This window comes from Engystomops pustulosus, chromosome 5 (genome assembly GCF_040894005.1).
Source record: "Engystomops pustulosus chromosome 5, aEngPut4.maternal, whole genome shotgun sequence".
Classification (NCBI taxonomy): Eukaryota; Metazoa; Chordata; class Amphibia; order Anura; family Leptodactylidae; genus Engystomops; species Engystomops pustulosus.
In genome coordinates this window covers 123,239,728-123,260,204 of record NC_092415.1, presented here as the reverse complement: position 1 = coordinate 123,260,204, position 20,477 = coordinate 123,239,728, and the positions used below count along the sequence as shown (strand labels likewise).

Genomic DNA, 20,477 nt, shown 5'->3' with positions numbered 1-20,477 from the left:
TAGTATCGAGTCAGTAGAGGCCACTATGGGTCTGCCTGGTGGTTTTTGGAGATGTTTGTGGATCTTTGGTAAGACATAGATAACTGGTATAACGGGGTTCTGGTTAAATAGAAAGTTATGTGTCTTTTGGTCTATCGTCTTCCCTTTGAGGTGTTGGTCTAGGGTATATTTGATCTTGGCAGAGAGTGTAGGAGTGGGGTCATGTGGGAGTTTATGGTACACTTGTTCATCTGAGAGTTGTGTGAGAATTTCTTCTATGTAATCGCTTCTATCCATGACCACTATGGCTCCCCCCTTATCCGCTGGTTTGACAATAAGCTATTTGTCATGGATAAGGGACTCAAGTGCTTGTTGGTCTAGACTGTTAAAGTTACTGGGGTAGTGTAGTATGCCCCTTTCTATGTCTTTTCTAAACCTGTTAAAGTCCTCTTGTACTAGTGCTATGAAATTTTCAACTGCATGGTCGTTTTTGGGAGGCATAAAACTACTCTTAGTAGAGAGTCCCAAGTCAGTGGCTCGTATAAGAGCTTGTTGGGGTTCAGAGGGTACCCAAGTATGGGTGTTCTCATGGTTCTGTAGAACCGGTGTAGATCCAACTCGAGTTGAAATGTGTCGAGCTTTTGTGTGGGACAAAAGGATAGTCCTTTTTGTAGAAGTCCCATTTGTGCTGGACTCAAGTTAGTGGAGGAGATGTTAACTACTAGCGGGGATGGGTTACCTGCGATCTTGTCGTCATTGTGGGTCCTTGTGTAGCGCCGATGTTGTCCTCCCCTCCTCGTCTTTGTCTTCCGCGTCTGTGGTCCCGTTGACCTAAAAAACGACCTCGTGCTGATGGTGGACCATAGAAGTCGGAGCCGGAGCTGGAAGATTCCGCTGTGTCTCTGTATCCTCGATAGGGTGCTCGTGTAGGGTAGGCGTCCTGCCATCTGTATACTCTTTCAAGTAGATAATCCTGTGTGTCTCTTATGAATTTATCACGTTTCTTCTTTTCTGATTCCTTTCTAAAGCGTTCTAATTGTTGAGTCGTTTTTCCTTTCAACGTTTTGATTTCTTCTGTTGTAAGTGTGGAAGTCAGTTGATTTTCAATCATAGAGATATTTTCCTCAGTCTTGGTGATTTCTTTTTGTAGGTATTCTACTGTCAAGGTAATCAGATCGAAGGAGCACTTGTTTAAAATTTGTTGGAAAGTGTTGCAGAAGTCCTTATTGTCCTTGAAGATGGTAGGGCGTAGTGCTACTCGTAGGCCTCTTGGTATGCGTTGTACCTTCAAGTATTCCGTCAGCGTTGCACAGTGTAGTTGATAGTTTAGCAAATTCCTTGATACTCGTTCGTAGTCCCTGGTCTTGTATTCGCTGTTGGCGACTCTCAGGAAGTCGCTTGGTACGGAGACTTTAGCCAATATGTTGGCCGTGGTTTCGGGGTCATAGGAGAAGGTTTCACCGGACATAGTGTCCTTGGTGCTCGTGTAAAAGTAATCGTATATTTGGTAGTTGATACACGTCACTCTTTGTTTCTTTGACTTGTCAGGGTGCTCAAGTAGGTTACAGAACCATCGATAGATATCAAGAAAACTTGGCACTCCTATTAGTTGTGTTTTGAAAATCAGTGAATTTTATTTCACAGGTGAATAAGTGTGGCAATCCAATCAATTTATACAACGTTTCGGTCTACACACAGACCTTCGTCAGGTACTATATACAAAAAATAAAGTGAATATGGGTCAATAATGGTGAAATAATAATCTATACAAAATTTACATAAATGTACATGGGAAAGGAGACAAGTATTAGTCGGTATTTCAAGTGGAAGTAGAGGATGATGTGTCGTTGCCACTTGGTACGTAGTAGAAGTGGATCTTGGAAATAATGCGGTCTCCTGGAGTTTTCGCCAGGGTCAGCGAATTTAAGTAACAGCTCCTGGATGTATGAGACAATCCTCATCAAGCTATGTGAAAAGGACCTAGGGGTGTGTGGGCATAGACATAGGTGATAAGGAGGGTATGTGCATCAGACAGTACATACAGTATATTGGAGGATGCGTATTATAATACAAAGGGTACAGAGGTATATAAGCCAAAAAGTTCTATGCAGCAATATAAATCTTAGGTACATTATGGGACACAGCATATATAAGCCAAAAATGTTCTATGCAGTAATATAAATCATAGGTACATTATGGGACACAGCGGTATGCAAACCAAAAGGTTCTATGCAGCAATATTGCAATATTCTATGCACAAGTACATTGTGGGTACATTGTGGGTACATACTTCATTGTGGTAGATTCGCATAGGTTCTCTATACTCACCGGATTGCATGGTATACGTAGGAAAAGGTGGATAGGCTTGCGGCACTGTGGCCGCTATGGCGCTGGAGAGGAGATGGCGGAAGGTCCGCTATGGAGGAGAGCGCTGGCGTTCTGGGGCGATCGCTGGTGTATATAAAGGAGCAGACCGGAAGCCGGAACGCGGAAGTATAACAAGTCATCCTAGCGATCGCGCAGGGAACGGAGCAGAAGGTGAAGCAAGAAGATGTGGGCATGTGTAAGTATATGGTATGTTGAAATAAGAGTGTGCAGTTGAAAATGTAGAAAGGATGCAATATGGGTTTATCTTATAAGTGAATCGAAAGTAAAAGATGTAGTCAAGATGTAACCTGCGTGAGATCGATGTAAGGGGAAGGTGATGTCAATGATGTGTGTGTGGATGTAATGTCTCCAGTATGTGTGTGTCATAAGCTATGGGTTACTCTATTTGTCAGAAGTGTGTCTGTATGTAGTGTATGGAACAGAGGGAGAAAACGAGAAGGGGAAAGGAGAAAGAAGAAAGTATATACCTATTGCAATGCGGTCTTCAGGGATTCAGGAAATCTGAAAAGAAACAAAGTACGGTTAGTCAATGGGTGGTTCTCAAGATTAATGCATATTCTGTATCTCATATTCCCTGTTGAGTCCATTGGGGGACATTGCGTTGAGTCGATGTATCCAGAATGCTTCTAGTCTCAGTAGTTGCTTGATCCTGTTACCGCCTCGTCTGGGCGCAGGAACATGTTCTACCACCTGGAATCTTAGTTGGGAGATCTTATGTTTTGCTTGAGCGAAGTGGTATGGCAGGGGTAATAAGAGCTTGTTGCACCGAATGTCAGACTTATGCTTGGATATGCGGTCTTTTATGTGTTGGACTGTTTCACCTACATATACCTGGCCACATAGGCACTTGATGACATATACCACAAATGACGAGTTACAAGTAAAGTAATCTTTGATGGGGTATGTCATGCCAGTCCTGGGGTGGGATATTTTGTCCCCCCTCTGAACGTTATTGCATTAGGAGCAATTGAGGCAAGGGAAGGTACCGTGTTTGGGTGTAGATAGGAAACGTTGTCCTGTTTTGATTTTGGGGGAGCCCTCGTCTGCTTTCACCAATTTATCCCTTAAATTGGGCAGACGTTTGAAGCAGGGGCGAAACTGACGTGCGAATTCAGGAATAGAGGGATGACTATTGGAAAGTATTGACCAATGCTTCCGTATGCTCTTATGCAATTTAAACATTCATATTCGCAACCTACACACCATACCACCAGAGGCATTTTTGGTTACATGGGATGTATCAAGCTTATACACGAGTATACAACACCACAAAGGGCTATCGGCAGTTAATAAACTACTAGAAGAATCACAACATCCCACTGAGGTTAAAAAATTATGCCTCGACCTACTCTCTCTCGTCTTACGCGAGAACTATTTCATGTTCCAGGACACGTTCTACCTTCAAGTAAGTGGTACGGCCATGGGCTCTAATGTGGCCCCCCCTTATGCCAATAGTTATATGACAGACTTTGAAGAAAAGTTTGTCTATCCTAACGCCAACTTTCACTCCCATGCCCTTTTATGGAAAAGGTTTATAGACGATATTATATGCATATGGACAGGACCCCTCGACACACTTAATGACTTCCACACTTACCTGAACTCCATATGGCCAGAGTTGCAGTTCACCATTAACCATAGCCAACAAAAAATTTACTTTCTAGACACTTCTATCATCAAGGACACATCAGGCAGACTTTCAAGTGATCTGTTCACCAAACCCACAGACAGGAACAGTTAATACTCCACTTAAGGGCTGGAGTATTCCTAATACTACAGTCCACAAGCAAGAGACTCAGTGCACTCAAAAACTTGTCAGTCAATATACATATGTGCAAAACAGTTCCCCACCCCCCTCTTTTCTATCTTTTGTTTCTCTGTTTTGAGACCACTGCTACAATGGCAGAGGTATACAGAAACAGATCCAAGGCTGATCTGCTGACTCTCTGTGCGGCTAATAACAGCGGGCCAGAACAAGGCGGAGATAATTCAAACACTGGTGGCGTTTGATGTGCAGTCCCATCCTTCTGCGGAACTGGACCAGGGACCTGCAGCCTCAGAGGAACCGATAGGAGATGTCTTGCAGCAACCGGCTGGGCATGGCGGCGCCAGCGGTATGGACACTTCTTTTTCTCTAATTCTCCAGCAGATCGGTGACTGTGATCCCAGCCTTAGGATGCAGCTGTATATGCAACAACTGGAGAGACAGGCAGCCCGAGAAGCAGCCCAGCAGCGCAAAGCAGAGCGTGAGTTTGTGGAACAACAACGCCATGCGGAGCGGGAGCATGAGCTGCAGATGGCCCAGATACAGCTCCAACAACAGCCAAGAGCTTCACCATCAGCACAGAGTGAGTCCATGGACAGTGTTTCTTTTAGGCCCTGCCTGGATTGTTTTTCTGTCCTGGAGAATGATGGGGACCTGGATGTCTTTTTGCAAGGATTTGAGAGGGTCTGCAGGCAATTTCAACTGCCGCCTGCTGAATGGGCCCGATACCTTACCCCTGGACTTAAAGGCAAAGCACTGGAGGCGTTTGTAGCCTTACCTGCCTCTGTGGAGCACGATTATGAGGCTATCAAAAGGGCTCTGATACAGCGTTTTAACCTCACTCCAGAGTTATACAGAGAGCGCTTCCGAACTGTCAGGCGGACAGATACGGATAGCTATGCCGAGTTTGCCAGGAAACTGCTAAACCTGGTGAAACAATGGTCCAGAGGATGGGGTGTGACCACTCTAAAGGAGATGGATGACCTGATCGCCATGGACCAATTTATTCACACCTGTACAGCGGAGGTGCGACAGTTCATACGAGAACGGGAGCCAAAATTCTTGGAAAAGGCTGCCCAGCTGGCAGATGTGTTTGCTGAGGCACGGAAACCTGCAGCTGCAGGATGGAAGGGGGGTAAGCCCCCTGTTAACTCTTCTACAGTTTCCCACAAAGCTTCTGGGGCATCACCTTCTTCATCATTTAAGCCAGCGGAGAGACCAACGCAGGTGTTTTGTTTGCAACAGATCGGGGCACATCAGCATTACATGCCCAGAGAAGAGGAAGACCACCCCTTTGCCCAAACCAACATCGTCTTCACCATCTGTTTTGTTTGTGGGTGGGAGTAAGCGGGTGGTTTGTGACAACCTACAGGAGGTTACTGTGGGTGACAATGTCACAATGGGGTTGAGGGACACTGGTGCAGAGATGACCCTGTGCACCCCTCACTTGTCAAGCCGGAAGATCTCATCCCAGGACGGACTCTTACAGTTGCTGGAGTTGGAGGCCTCACCCCTGCATTGCCCCTGGCCCGGGTGTACCTGGATTGGGGGGCGGGGAGAGGGATGACAGACGTGGGTGTAACGGATAAAATTCCCACCAATGTGTTGCTGGGGACCGACCTGGGGCGTCTGGTCTCTAAATATGTAATCCAGGATGCCGATGAGGACACAGGCATCCCTGGTGCCCCACGTGAGTTAAACCCCTTAACATCTGATATTGTTGGGACTGTGCCTACTGTAGACTGTGACAATGATGCATCATGTGATATTGTTGAAATGTGTAATAACCATTTACCTGTTATGGTTGTAGAGTTTAATAATGTAGAGTTTAACTGTGTTAATAATGTGGCTAAGAGTGGTAGTATGTTAACACCCACAGCTCTGCGCCAAAAGCTGGAGTGTGGTGTGTCCGTGTCTGCTGTAACTCGCAGTCGGAGTCTTCAGGAAGCTCACCCCAGCAGGATGTATCCCTTGATAGGCAACTGGTGGTACCTCACCCTTTCCGGGAGCAGCTTTTGAGAGTTGCCCACGAGATACCACTAGCAGGCCATCTGGGGATAAGTAAAAGCAAAAGTCGACTCAAGCAGAATTTCTATTGGCCCAATATGGGGAATGATGTGGCAGAATACTGCCGTTCCTGTATAGTATGTCAAAGGGTGGGGAAGGCCGGCCAGGTCCAGTGAGCACCCCTCATCCCTTTACCCATAATTGAGGAGCCTTTCCAGAGAATTGCTGTTGACATTGTAGGCCCTGTGAATGTCACCAGCAGCTCAGGTAAACGCTTCATCCTGACGGTTGTGGATTATGCCACACGTTACCCAGAGGCCGTGGCATTGTCATCCATCCGGGTGGTGGCAGATGCGCTCCTCACTATATTCTCTCGTGTGGGGTTCCCCAGAGAGATGCTCACAGATCAGGGGGCCCAGTTTATGTCTCACCTTATGCATACCTCCCAACTTTTGCGGAGGAGAAAGAGGGACAAAATGTTGGCGCGTGAAGCACGGTGGCGATTTTTTACCCACAGAAGCCACACCCTAGCCACGCCCCCTAACCACACCCCCTAGCCACGCCACTGCTCATACCTCCAACGCATCCACTGACACCAATGTATATATATATATAAATATATATATATACTGATTAACCCCACTGGCACCAATGTATATTTATGTATATAATTGGGGGGCATATTCCACTCCCCCTAGACAGCGAGCGTGTCCCCCCCTAGACAACGAGCATGTCCCCCCCAGACAACGAGCATGCCCCCCCTTAGACAACGAGCATGCCCCCCCCAGACAACGAGCATGCCCCCCTAGATAACGAGCATGCCCCCCCCATGGTTGCGTGCCCTTTTTTGTGTGCTTGTGTTATTTGTGTCTTCCAGGACCGTACCTGCTGTGGACTACTTCGGATTTGAAGTATTACGTCGATGACCGACATTTCTAACAAATAAAATGGTCAACGAGGGTGTGTCTGCGTTCTTTGTTCAATTAAACTTATATTTGTTAAAAACGGTGTGATTTATTTTTTTGCGACACTCTTCATAGTTTGCCATAGTGGTGCCGGCTAGATGACGGTGCTCATTACTAAGGGCTGGCCTTAGTGTTTGTCTTAATTTTTTTGGCAAATTCACACTAACGCCCATACCATTACCCCGGTACCCACCGCCACCAGGGGTGCCGGGAAGAGCCGGGTACAAACCAGTACCTGACCGTCTATAGATGGTCAGGTAGTGGGGCGACTGCAGGCTGTTATTCTTGCGCTGGAATAGCCCCCTAACAGTGGGCTATCACAGCTCAGTAATGGCAGGCTGCTGCTGCTTTTTTGTAGCTGGCTGATTTGAAAAAAAGGGGGCTCCCAGGCTGTTTCCCCCATTTTTACAAAAAAATGGGGGGAAAAACGGCATGGGGTGCCCCCTATTGTTCAAAACAGCCAGATACAAAAGAGCAGCAGCAGCCTGCCATTACTGAGCTGGGATAGCCCACTGTTAGGGGGCTACTCCAGCGCAAGAATAACAGCCTGCAGTCGCCCCACTACCTGACCATCTATAGACGGTCAGGTACTGGTTTTTACCCGGCTCTTCCCAGCACCCCTGGTGGCGGTGGGTACCGGGGTAATGGTATAGGCGTTTGTCTTAATTTTTTTGGCAAATTCACACTAACACTAAGGCCAGCCCTTAGTAATGAGCACCGTCATCTTGCAGGCACTACTACTATGGCAAACTATGAAGAGTGTCGCAAAAAAAAAAAACACACAGTTTTTAACAAATATAAATTTAATTGAACAAAGAACGCAGACACACCCTCGTTGACCATTTTATTTGTTAGAAATGTTGGTCATCGACGTAATCCTTCGAATCCGAAGTAGTCCACAGCAGGTACGGTCCTGGAAGACACAAATAACACACACTGTGGCGGATGCACTGAATTATTGTGACATGCACCCGTTCAATATGATGTCCCCAAAATGGTATTAATGTAAGTGTCATCTCATACCGCAAAAATGACACCTTAAAGAGGACCTGTCACCCAGAAATTCGGCACTAGATGTTACTAAAGTAATCAGCTCCTAGTGCTAAACCAAACGCAGCAGTGTTACACAGAAACCTCTGGAAACGCTAACTAACACTGCCGCGCTGTACACTACAAATACCGGACCGCTCTCAAAGTGGTGAATTCATGAGGGGGTGGGATTGTGGGCGGTGACTGCTGCATGACACGCGGCAGTCACCGCCTGCCTATGGAACGAGCGGGGCAGTCAGGGGAAGAGGGACCGCCCCCTCATGAATACGTCGGACCCCTTTGAGAGCGGTCTGGCATTTCTAGGGTACAGCGCAGCAGTGTTTGTTAGTGTTATCAGAGGTTTCCGATAACGCTATCAGTATAGCACCGCTGCGTCTGTGTTAGCACTAGGAGCTGCTTACTTTAGTAACATCGCTGGGCGCGTTCAAACGGTGCGTTTTGCCTGCGTTTTCATTGCGTTTGAAATGCATTACAACAGCTGAGAGGTGATTTGCCTAATTACATTACTGTTTACGCTTGTTAACGCATGCATTGACATTGCGTTTAGAGTGCGTTCTGTAAATGGAAACGTTAACAGTAATGTAATTAGGCAAATCGCCTCTCCTCAGCTGATGTAATACGTTTCAAACACAATGAAAAGGCAGGACATAACGCACCGTGTGAACGCGCCCTCCTAGTGCTGTATTTCAGGGTGACAGGTCCTCTTTACACAGCTCCGCACACCGAAGTATAGAAAAGTTTGAGCCATAATTGGCCTCAAAGTATGGCAAAATGAAGAATTTTTTTCTACAAAAGATTTACATTTTTAAAAAAAATCTAAAACATAATAATTCTTCTATAAATGTGGTGTCTCTGTGATTGTACCGACCAAAGAATAAAGCAGAGATGTCATGTGGGGCGCAGTGAAATCTGTAGAAACAGGGCACAAAAGAAAATGGCGCAAATGTGTTTTTTCACCAATATCGCTGCATTTGGATTTTTTCACGCTTCCCTGCACACGACGCGGAATATATAATAGCGTTACAAGAGAGGACACTTGGTTACACAGAAAACAAGCCGCACACAGAAAGCTGCACATGGAAAAATAACAAGATATGGAAGATTGAAAGTGGGGAATGAAAAACGGAAACGCAAAAATAAATAAGGGCCTGGTGGTTAAGGGGTTAAGTCACATCTAGTAAAATAAAAGCAGAATAGCAGGCACTGGGGGGGGGGTCCTATTTGGCAGAGGGTCTATGAGACTTAAAGTATTTAACACTTGAGCTGCCTACGCAGACAGCAGTCACAAATACCTGGCATCATGGCTGCTGCTGCTCCAGCACACTCCCGGCTCTGCTACATCATGTGCTGTGAGAGGGGGGAGGAGGGGGAGGGGGCACGGAGCTGATATACACTTACAGATAAGACGATCCTCCGAGGCTGCTGCTGGGAGACGTTCAGTGCAGCCTGTGCTCCATTCATAGAACAGCCCTAGGGGAGGACACTGGGCTCTGATTGGTCCCTGGGCTGGGGGCGTTGATGGGGGAGGTGCCGGGCTGTGCAGGAGATTCCACAGACCTGAACACAGCAGGAAGACGGAGGAGGCGCTGGGGACGGGACACGGAGCCGGGACAACCACAGGTAGTGTGGGGGTGGGAGGGACTAATCGGGACTTTATCTTAGCTGCCCGTTAAAACCCGGGACTGTCACGCTGAAATCGGGACGGTTGGGAGGTATGCCTTATGCAGTGCCTCTGTAAGAAAATACAGGTGCAGCACTTGGTAGCCAGTCCTTATCACCCGCAGACCAATGGCCTCTGCGAGCGGTTTAATGGGACCCTCAAACAAATGCTCCGGACGTTTGCGGATACCCATGGGAAGGACTGGGATCGTTATCTACCACACCTGCTATTCGCTTACAGAGAGGTACCGCAGGCATCGACTGGATTCTCTCCCTTTGAGCTTCTCTATGGCAGGAAGGTACGGGGCCCACTAGATCTCATGAAGGAGTCATGGGAGGGAGAATTAGGGTCATCAGAGGTCTCTGTAGTTGACTATGTTCTAAAGTTCAGGGACAGACTGCAGGCATTGACAGGGATGGTGCAGGAGAACCTGACTCAAGCCCAGGCCGACCAGAAACGGTGGTATGACAGAAACGCCAGGGAGAGAGTGTATGAGGTGCGCCAGAAGGTGTGGGTCCTGATCACCACTACCCAAAGCAAACTCCAAGCTGCATGGGAAGGCCTGTATCGCATTCATCAACGCCTAAATGACGTGAACTATGTAGTCACGATCGACAATGTTGGCAAGAAGCGTAAGGTTTTTCATGTGAACATGATCAAGGCTCATCATGATAGGGATAAGTGCGTCCTGCCAGTTTGCAGTATACCAGAGGAGGGAGAAAGGGAGGCCTTGCCTGACTTAGTGGCATCCGCACAGGAGGGAGGGTCCATTGAGGATGCAATAGTCAGCGCCCAGCTGTCAGGATCTCAGAAATCCCAGCTGAGAGAGACAATCAACCCATACCTTGACATTTTCACCGGTAAACCAGGAAAAACCCCACTAGCCTCTCATCACGTAGACACGGGGGAACACCCACCAGTCAGACAGGGTGCATATCATGTTTCTACAGAAGTAGGGGCTGACATTAAGAGGGAGGTGGAGGAAATGCTGGGACTGGGGGTGATCCAAGAGTCTCAAAGTGCGTGGGCATCACCTGTAGTGCTTGTCCCTAAAAAGGACAAGACCACACACTTCTGTGTAGACTACAGGAAGCTGAACAGCATCACAGTTTTTGACGCTTACCCAATGCCCCGCATAGATGAGCTTTTGGATGAACTCGCCAGCGCCCAGTATATCACCATCATGGATTTAAGTAGGGGGTATTGGCAGATTCCCATGACAGTGGAGGCGCAGGAAAAGTCCGCCTTCATCACCCCCTTTGGACTTTATGGGGCAGATTTGTCAAGCTGTCTGAAAGTCAGAATATTTCTAGTTGCCCATGGCAACCAATCACAGCTCCCCTTTAAAATATTCATGAGCACTGATAAAATGAAAGCTGAGCTGTGATTGGTTGCCATGGACAACTAGGAATATTCTGACTTTCAGACAGCTTGATAAATCTGCCCCTATGAGTTTAAAGTCATGCCCTTTGGCATGAAGAATGCCCCTGCCACATTCCAGCGCTTGGAGAACAAACTGCTAAGTAAGTCTGAAGGGTTTGCTGTGGCATACCTTGACGATATTGCAGTGTTTAGGCAGACATGGGAGGAGCACTTGACACACCTGTCACAGGTGATCAAGCGCATCCGGGAAGACGGTCTCACCATCAAGCCTGGGAAGTGTCAGATGTCTGGGCATGTCTGAGGTGCAATACCTAGGACACCTGGTAGGTGGGGGGAAACTTAAGCCCGAGCCAGGGAAAGTAGAGGCCATTGCAAATTGGCCCACCCCCAAAACGAAGAAACAGGTGATGTCATTTCTAGGAACAGCTGGGTACTACCGTAAGTTCGTCCCTAACTACAGTACCCTGGCCAAGCCCCTCACAGACCTCACAAAGAAGAAATTACCACAGGTAGTCAGCTGGATTGCCAATTGTGAGCGGTCCATGGCGGCTCTGAAATTGGCTCTGACTAGCTCTCCAGTATTACAGAGTCCAGATTTCAGCCGCAAGTTCGTAGTCCAGACTGACGCCAGCGCCTATGGCTTGAGTGCGGTACTCAGCCAAGTCGACCCAGACGGAGATGAGCACCCCATCCTATACCTAAGCAGGAAACTCTTACCCAGGGAGGTGGCCTATGCCACCATAGAAAAAGAATGCCTTGCTATTGTGTGGGCCCTACAGAAACTACAGCCCTACTTATATGGCCGAAAGTTCACCGTGGTAACGGACCACAACCCTCTCAGTTGGCTTCACCGGGTATCTGGGGATAACGTAAAGCTGCTGAGATGGAGTCTAGGCCTACAGCAATATGACTTTACTATTCAACACAAGAAGGGCAGTGAACATGGGAATGCGGACGGGTTGTCACGGCAGGGAGAGCCGGCGGACAATGGCTTGGGATATTGATTAGAATATCAAAATCCCATGCCATATCACTGGAGGAAGGTGTGATAATAATATTACTACTCCACCGTTTGTTTGTTAAATATATTTTTATTTTCTTTCTTTGTGTTGTTTCATTCTGCCTGTTATAAATCATTAGGCTCCATTTGTTTAAGACCAGCCCGGAAGATGTGCCTGGCAGCATGTTTATAACACCCCAGGGAGTCTATGTTTGATCACAGAAGCATGGTCTTCCTAAGTGGTAGAATTAACACCTTTTGGCCAGAGTAGTCTAGCTAGTGGGGGATGAAAAGAAGCCACAGACTGCATGTTCTTCCCTCCAAATTTAAACAAAGGGAATATCATAGCTGTACATAACTGGGGCATAATTCATAATTATGGGTCCCCAGTTACACAGGGCAGTTATGGGGTCTAGACACACCCCTGGAGCGAAAATCAGAATGTTAGCACCAGGGAAAGGCAGCCAACAGCAAAACACCCCTGATATTAGGCTAAGACACCCCGAGTTTGGTATGTGGTTGATGGGAATAACGTACCCATTTGGTTGGAAGCCATGGCACAATTGTGCCATCTCCCAATCAAAAGTTATGGGGTTTTGATAAAAACCCAGACCCAAAAAGTACCTCACTGATGGGAGGGGGATAGAAAAACTCCCCCTCACAGTGACATCACAGCCAGGGGTGGGGGTCAAAAATCACCTGGGTTTAAATTAATAAAGCAGCCACATAGTAGTGTTCAGTCTGAGGATTCTATCCCAATAGAAGGCTGGATCGATGCTTATACCCTGTCCTCGGGCCAAAGAATTTCTTCCTATTCCACTAGCAAGAATTTTTTTTTTTTGTTTCGCTCTTCCCTCACTGTTTGTAAGTATCGTATGTGTATTGTTTTAATCCTTTTTTCATTTTATCTGACAATTTAATTCTTTGAGTGTACTGCATTTTTATGTAAATTAAAACTTTTTAATAAGCCTCTGCTTGTAGCCTTAAAGAATCTGAGTCTCTGAAGGGAATCACGTTACAAGAGGTCATTATTAGTATAGTCCATGTAGTAAGCGATTGCATGTTCTGTGTGAATTTATAATTGTAATATCGTGTAAGTAGTGAGTGCATGTGCTGAGTTATCATCAGGGTGCATTGTCTGTGTGGTTGAGGTGCCTACTGCCTTCTTTGCGTAAGTAACTCGTGGGTGGTGGCAGTGTGGATTGGCTGGGGCTGAAATTCTGTGGAATAAATTTAGCTTAAGGATGCCATTTTGTGGAAGTGGGCGGAACTTGAGGGCTACATTCTGGGACTCCATAGAGTAGGTATCCCCGTGTGTGAACTCCGGTGAGTCGGGTTCGTGACAGATACCAACTTAGCCCTGCAAATAAGTATATGGAAAAAGCATAATGTAAGCCAAACTGAGGCCGTTAAACTCTTCACGATTACATTATCTGCCACCTAGCATTTTTGTGCCCATGTAAACATACCGTTTTTGTTGTTAGCCGTATTTTGTTCACTCGTTTTTTCTATCTGTATGTATCTCTTTGACACTGTAAATTAGCGGTGTCAAATAAGAAGACATAACGCGTCTCACTCCTTAGTGAGTAGTTGCTAATTTTTAGAATATTTGTAATAAACTTGAGATTTTATAAATTACCTAGGTGCTGCTAAGCTATGAATTGTTGATGGTAAATACATTTGTGTATATTTTTGAATTGTTGGCTGCTATTTCATTAGTTTGAATGAGAGGCAAAATACTATTTAGTTAAATTAAAAGAAAAATGGCCCGGGGAGTATCGGACAATCAATAATACTACGTGAATAAATGGTTGTTCTAGGGTAATTATGTGGATACAGTGGGTAATTAATAAAATAAATAAATAAATAATTAATAATAAATAATAGTATATCAGACAATAAATAATTAATGCAGAAACACATTTAGAGAATAAGTTATTACAAATTAAAATAATCATTCAACACATTTATCCATGTCTAATACAAATGAGCAACCAAAAATTACAAAAAAACGGTAAATGAATAAGAGGCAATAGATATATGGTGAAAACTAAAGACCCATGAATCATTAAGAGCAATGTATATGAAATTGTTAAAAAAGTACTAAACAGTATGGAAATTGTTTAAAATATACATACACATTTCCTAAAATTTACATATAAAAGACAAAGTTATATGCATGAATAAATAGGATAACAAAAATGAAGGTGGGGAGAATAAAAAGAGGATATATATAGGACTAAAGAACTGTAACAGAATGAGATTGAGGGTAAAAGGGTTTTTTTCTATAGACATTTTCCAGGCTTTCGTTCAGTCCAGTGGGTGTCAAACACTGTAGTTTAAAAATCCAAAACATTTCTCTTTTTTTCAAATAATTGAATCTCTGTGGTGTGTTGGGTTTTACGTGTTCAATAGGAGTTATACTGAAATCACTCATATTGCAACCATGATGGGTGGCTGCATGACGTGAGACACTATGTAGAGCAAAGCCTTTTTCTATGTTTTGTCTATGCTTATTGAGCCTCTCTCTCAATGGTTGGATGGTACGTCCTATATACTGGAGTTTGCACTTGCACTCAAACAGATATATGATATATTTGGAGCTACAGTTTAGAAAACTCTTTATTGGGAACACTTCCCTGGTAACCGTAGACATAAAGTTACTCTCTCTTTGTGTGTAATCGACAGAAGCTTCCTAACATCTTGGGAAAGAAAGAAGACTTGACATTTTTTTTGACTACCTCTGGCCGAAGACGACTTGGCGCTAAGATATTCTTGAGAGTTTCTGACCTTCTGAAGGTCAATTGTGGTTTTTTAGGAATGGATTCTCTCTAGTAGGGATAGTGCATGAGTATTTCCCAATGTTTGTTTAGAATTGTGCGAATTCTTTGACTGTTGAGAAAGTTGTAATAAAATTGACGTTTTAAAGATTTTTGTCTGTGTTTTTGTTCCTTGGAAGTAGACATGTTTCTTGTGATAGGGCACCTTTTTAACGGCTGCTTGGATGAGAGAAGAAGTATATTTCTTTGCTCTAAAACGTTTCGTTAAAATCTCGCTCTGGTGTACATAATCTGTATCGTCCATACAATTACGTCGAATTCTTTTATACTGCCCATATGGTACATTTGTGAGCCATTTTTTAAAATGACTACTGTTAAAATCTAAAAAACTATTGCTGTCTACTTGTTTAAAAAAAATTTTTGTTTTAATATCAGCATCTGGAGTATGAAAAATAACCACATCTAAAAATTCGGCATGATTCCTGGTGACACTGCAGGTGAATTCAAGACCCCAAGAATTCTCATTGATATCCTTGACGAAATTCAAAGCTTCTTCTTCTTTTATAAAAATAACAATGTGAGAAAGAAACATGTTGGTAGATAACCTGTTCTTCAAACAGTCCGACGAACAAGTTGGAAAAGCTGGGGGCAAATTTACTCCCCATGGCCATGCCACGTTTTTGTAAGAAAATCTTATTGAGAAAGGTGAAATAGTTATGTTTAAGGATAAATTTATTCGCCCATAAGAGAAAGTTGGCCTGCAGTTTTCCTATAATGGGATCTTTGTCCAGAAAATGGGAAATGGCATGTATTCCCAAATCATGTGAGATGTTTGTATATAATGATGATATATCCATTGTTATGAACAGTTACATTTATATGTAACTATTTGTCTGATTAAATCAGAGGTGTCTAGTAGGAAGGCATCCAGTAATCTTACATACTTCTGCAAGTATAAATCAACATAATGTGACAAGTTAGAGGTAAGTGACTCCATGCCTGCAATAATTGGTCTACCTGGAGGTTTCGTTTGGTGCTTGTGCACTTTGGGTAAATGGTAAAAATGTGCAATACCAGGTTCTTCTATTTTTAGGTATTGGTGTTCTCTTTTATTTAGAATTCCGTAGGAGAGGCCTTCATCAAGGAGTCTATATAGTTCCTTTTTGAATTTTGGAGTGGGGTCTGTATCTAGCTTTAAATAAAAATCAGCATCGGATAGAAGTCTCATGGCTTCTGCTACGTAATCTGCCCTATTCTGTAAGACCCCCCCCCCTTATCGGCTGTCATAATTACTAGGTCATATATCGTGGATAAATTTTTAAGTGCAGTTTTTTCTTTCAGAGTAAGATTACTTTTCTTTGGAGGATATTTATTTCTGTCATTCTGGGAATACATCCAGGACCACGGCCTCTGACCCCTGCAGTAATTGGATGCCCACGCCCTCGTCCTCTACCCTTAGCCCTCGGGTTCAACATTTTCCAAATGAAAGTCTATTTTATAGACAAAAGAAGCTACGTAAACTGTAAATTTTTTTTGGTAATTTTTTTTTATGTTTGTTTTTTTTTTGATTTATAGAAGAACAAATCGTGCAGAAGAAATCAGATAGCAACCTCAAAAGATGATTGCTATGGCTAGTTTCTAACCAACACAGACAATTTTTTTAAACTGTCCCGGTATTGATGTGAACAAACAACCGTATTTGATTACGCCACACGTGACGTACAGTACGCTTCACCGGCAGAGAGAATGTGGATTGGGATTTCTGGAGACTAGCTTGCTAAACAGTAGCAGTAGCACAACCGTTCAACTACAGTAGACAAAATTTGATTGCTATAACGGAGATTTCCCACCCCAAAAAAAAAATAAAAGAGAAAAAAAATGTTCTTTTTGGTTTTTTCGTTTTTATAACTTTTTTTTGTTTTTTTTAATTTCTTTATGAACATGCAGAAGAAATCAGAAAGCAAACTGAAATGCGGATTGCCGAATGTCCCGGTACTAATATGAACAAAAAACGTATTAGATTACGCCACACGTGACGTTCAGTACGCTTCAACGGCAGAGAGAAAGTGGGATTTCTGCTAGCGTGCTAAACAGTAGCAGGCAGACTAAGCTAGATGAAATTGCATTTGCACCACTGACGGCACACAAAAGGATTTTGTGCTGTGACTTTCACTTTTGAAAAAAAAAATAAAAAATCGTCAGACTGTGCCTAATTCGATCAAACCCCCAATAAATTGTCCCACTTAGGTGTTTGAAATGGATATGTGTGTCACTAAGAGCCAAAAATAACATTCACAAGTCTCCCTGCAAATTTGTCACCATATGGTAGTAGCTGCACTACTAGTGCCAGCAAGCCCAGCCACAAGCAAATTAAAAAAAAAAAATGCTATTGTAGCCCTAACAAGGGCTGTTGGGTTCTTGTAGAATCACTCCTGCCTAACACTAATCTAATAGAACACCCTAACGCTATCCCTGACCAGCAGCAGCTCTATCCCTAATGGCATCCAGGCAGAGAATGATCCGAGCACCGCAGGCAGTGGCTAGTATATTCCAGGGTCACCTAATCAGGCCAGCCAACCACTGCTATTGACATGTAAGTGTCGCTGGGTGTACTGCAGAGTCTCCTGGCTTGTGATTGGCTCCGTTTCTGGCCACCAAAAATCAAAACAGCGGGAGATGCCATTTTCTCGAGCTGGCGAAATATTAGTCCGAGCAACGAGCAGTTGTGAGTATGCTAATGCTTAAACGAGAATCAAGCTCGGACGAGTATGTTCGCTCATCTCTAACCAGCATCATATGAAGGGCTGGGCAGAATTTAAGGCAGAAATGGACACTACATCCAGCACTGATTGGCTCAGCTGTCCATCACTCAACCCGCAGCAGGCAAAACAATTACAGAGACACACCCAGCTTTCCCAGGATCCGAAATGGAGCTGCCAATCACAGGCAGCTCTGGGTGTGGTTTTCCAGCAAGAAGCCTGAAACCTGATCCCATCAGTACAATTTGCGAGTTCTGACAGTACACCCCCCCCCCCCCACTTTTATGAGGGGCCACAGGACCCTCAACTAAAGATGCTCTATCTGTTCCCATGCAAATAAAATCTTGGGCCTTTATCAGATTTTTGCGGGCTTCTGCCCAAACAGAACATAGGCTGGACACAACAGCATCTGCATGCGGGTTACTGGACGAATCCATAGACACACAAGAAAAACGGGGAGCAAAACCATAACTGCAGATAAATGGGGACTTGGCGATAGATGGGGAGTCTTGGTGACTGTACACAAACTCAGCAATATCTAGCTGTGTACCCCAATCTTCCTGGCAGTCAGATACAAAATTCCTGAGGTACTGCTCAACCCATAAACTGTCTTGATCAGATTGTCCAGCAGTCTTAGGATGACAGGACGGTGTTCCAGACAGTTGTATCCCCAACTTTTTACAGAACTCATTCCAGAAACTCACAGATACAAATGGTTGCCCCTGATCAAAAATAACAGACTCAGGTACCACATGCAGTTTAACCCCTTAAGGACGCAGGGTATTTCGCCTGATTTCTCGCTCTCCAACTTCAAAAATCCATAACTTTTTCATTTTTATGTGTACAGACCTGTGTGAGGGCTTATTTTGTGCGTAATAAATTTTACTTTCCCGTGATGTTATTTATTTTAACATGCCGTGTACTGCAAAGCTGAAAAAAAATTCCAAATGTGGAAAAATTTTAAAAAAAACGCACGTGGTCACGTTCTTGTGGGCTCAGTTTTTACGACTTTCACTCTTTGCTCCAAATAACATGCCTACTTTATTCTTTGGTTCGGTGCGATCGCGGTGATACCAAATTTATATAGGTTTTATTGTGTTTTAATACATTTTCAAAAATTAAACGAATGTGTACAAAAAAGAAAAAATTTTTTTTGCCATCTTCTGACGCTAATAACTTTTTCATACTTTGGTGCACGGAGATGTGTGAGGGGTCATTTTTTTGCGAAATGAGGCGACGTTTTCATTGCTACCATTTTGAGGTCTTTGCGACATTTTGATCATTTTTTATTTCATTTTTTATGTTATGTAAAAAGGTGTAAAAGTCGCATTTCGGACATTTGGGCGCCATTTCCTGCCTCGGAGGTCACCGCCGGCCGTAACTGTTTTTATATTTTGATAGATCTGGCATTTTGGGACGCGGCGATACCTAATATGTCTGTGATTTTTACTGTTTGTTATGTTTTATATCCGTTCTAGGGAAAGAGGGGTGATTTGAACTTTTAATATTTTATAAATGTTTTTTATTTTTTAAACTTTTTTTTTTCTTTTTTTTTCACTATTTTTTAGACCATCTAGGGTACATTAACCCTAGATAGTCAGATCGCTCCTACCATATACTGCAATACTACAGTTTTGCAATATATGGCATTTTTGCAGGTCATACATTACAATGAGCCACTGGCTCATTGTAACGAACCTGCATAAGCCATGTAGCCTCGTGTCAAAAGAAGACCCGAGGCTACCATGGTAACCGATCGACGCCCCCCGATGACGTTCGGGGGCATGGCAATCGGAAAAAAGATGGCGGCGATTCCAATGGGCATTCTCTGGAAACCTTGGTCTTAGTACAATTACTACATGCCGCAACATATTCCTCAACATCATGTGACCATTCAGGACAATAAGATTCGGAAATCACATTTCTAGTAACAGTGACTTCAGAATGTTCAGCAAGTGTAGTACCATGACATTCCTCAATAACCTTGGGCAGGTGTTGGGCAGGTACAAATAGCTTATCCGCAGGGGTGTTATCAGGAGCCAGATGTTGATTATCACAGATGATAGAAAGTAAATCTAGCTCACTAGCAGACACATCAACCTTAGGAGGCAAAACAGACACAGGTTCAGGGTTTTGTATACCACATAACTCAAGGTTAATGGACATGTAGTGCTCAGACTCAGAGTCAACAATGGCCTTGTCAGACATCTTATCCTCAGTCAAGGAACCAATAACAGGTGACCTCATCTGAGGTTTCTGAAATAGCCTTCTATGTCCTTCTATGTCCTTCTATGTACTTCTATGTCCGGTGACCCGATCGTGTAGTACTTGTGTGATCCTCCCCATATACTGTAGACTACACGGACATTCAATCAAATAGATAACGTAGCTTCACTTGCATGTCATAATGGTTTTAATCGGGAAAACCTGCTATGTAACATTAGATCTAAATTGGTGAAGTTTTAGCTTTAATATTTGGGCAACATTGGCAGAGTTTGTGAAATGTAATGGAAAGAAATGGTCTCTTTATCATTGGAATACTGTACCTAAATATACTGGCACTCATCTCACTCGTTGTTTTGTGCTGTTTAATTTGGCTCAGAGCCAAGATATTTTTAAGGGTAGAGGCCCTTCAGTAAGTGACTTTTGGTTTTGTGGGGAGGACTGTTATCAACATCTGGTCTTTTTGTAAGATATGCCAATGTTTATTCAGTATTCTCGTTATTTATCTAAATTTGTCA

The 20,477-nt window shown here is 44.0% G+C and overlaps 1 protein-coding gene and 1 long non-coding RNA gene across 6 annotated transcripts in view; one reads left to right on the top strand and one right to left on the bottom strand.

Moving 5' to 3' along the window:
- Nucleotides 1–511: 511 nt before the first annotated feature.
- LOC140133167 (uncharacterized) overlaps nt 512–20,477 on the bottom strand; it is a 72,845-nt gene continuing 52,879 nt past the window's right edge. The window contains exons 1-4 of one of the 4 annotated variants that reach the window (XM_072152942.1): nt 9,553–9,624; nt 2,835–2,868; nt 2,308–2,487; nt 512–1,959 (exon numbers count right to left, since the gene is read on the bottom strand). In XM_072152942.1, coding sequence (XP_072009043.1) covers nt 701–1,447 — 747 coding nt within the window. In that variant the 5' untranslated portion in view covers nt 1,448–1,959; nt 2,308–2,487; nt 2,835–2,868; nt 9,553–9,624 and the 3' untranslated portion in view covers nt 512–700. Of the gene's footprint in view, nt 1,960–2,307; nt 2,488–2,834; nt 2,869–9,552; nt 9,625–20,477 lie in introns of those variants that run through there. The other 3 variants (XM_072152938.1, XM_072152940.1, XM_072152941.1) reach the window with 3 other exon arrangements.
- LOC140133168 (uncharacterized) overlaps nt 9,710–20,477 on the top strand; it is a 61,383-nt gene continuing 50,615 nt past the window's right edge. For both annotated transcript variants that reach the window (XR_011855823.1, XR_011855822.1), the window contains exon 1: nt 9,710–9,774. This is a non-coding gene — a long non-coding RNA (uncharacterized lncRNA). The remainder of the gene's footprint in view (nt 9,775–20,477) is intronic.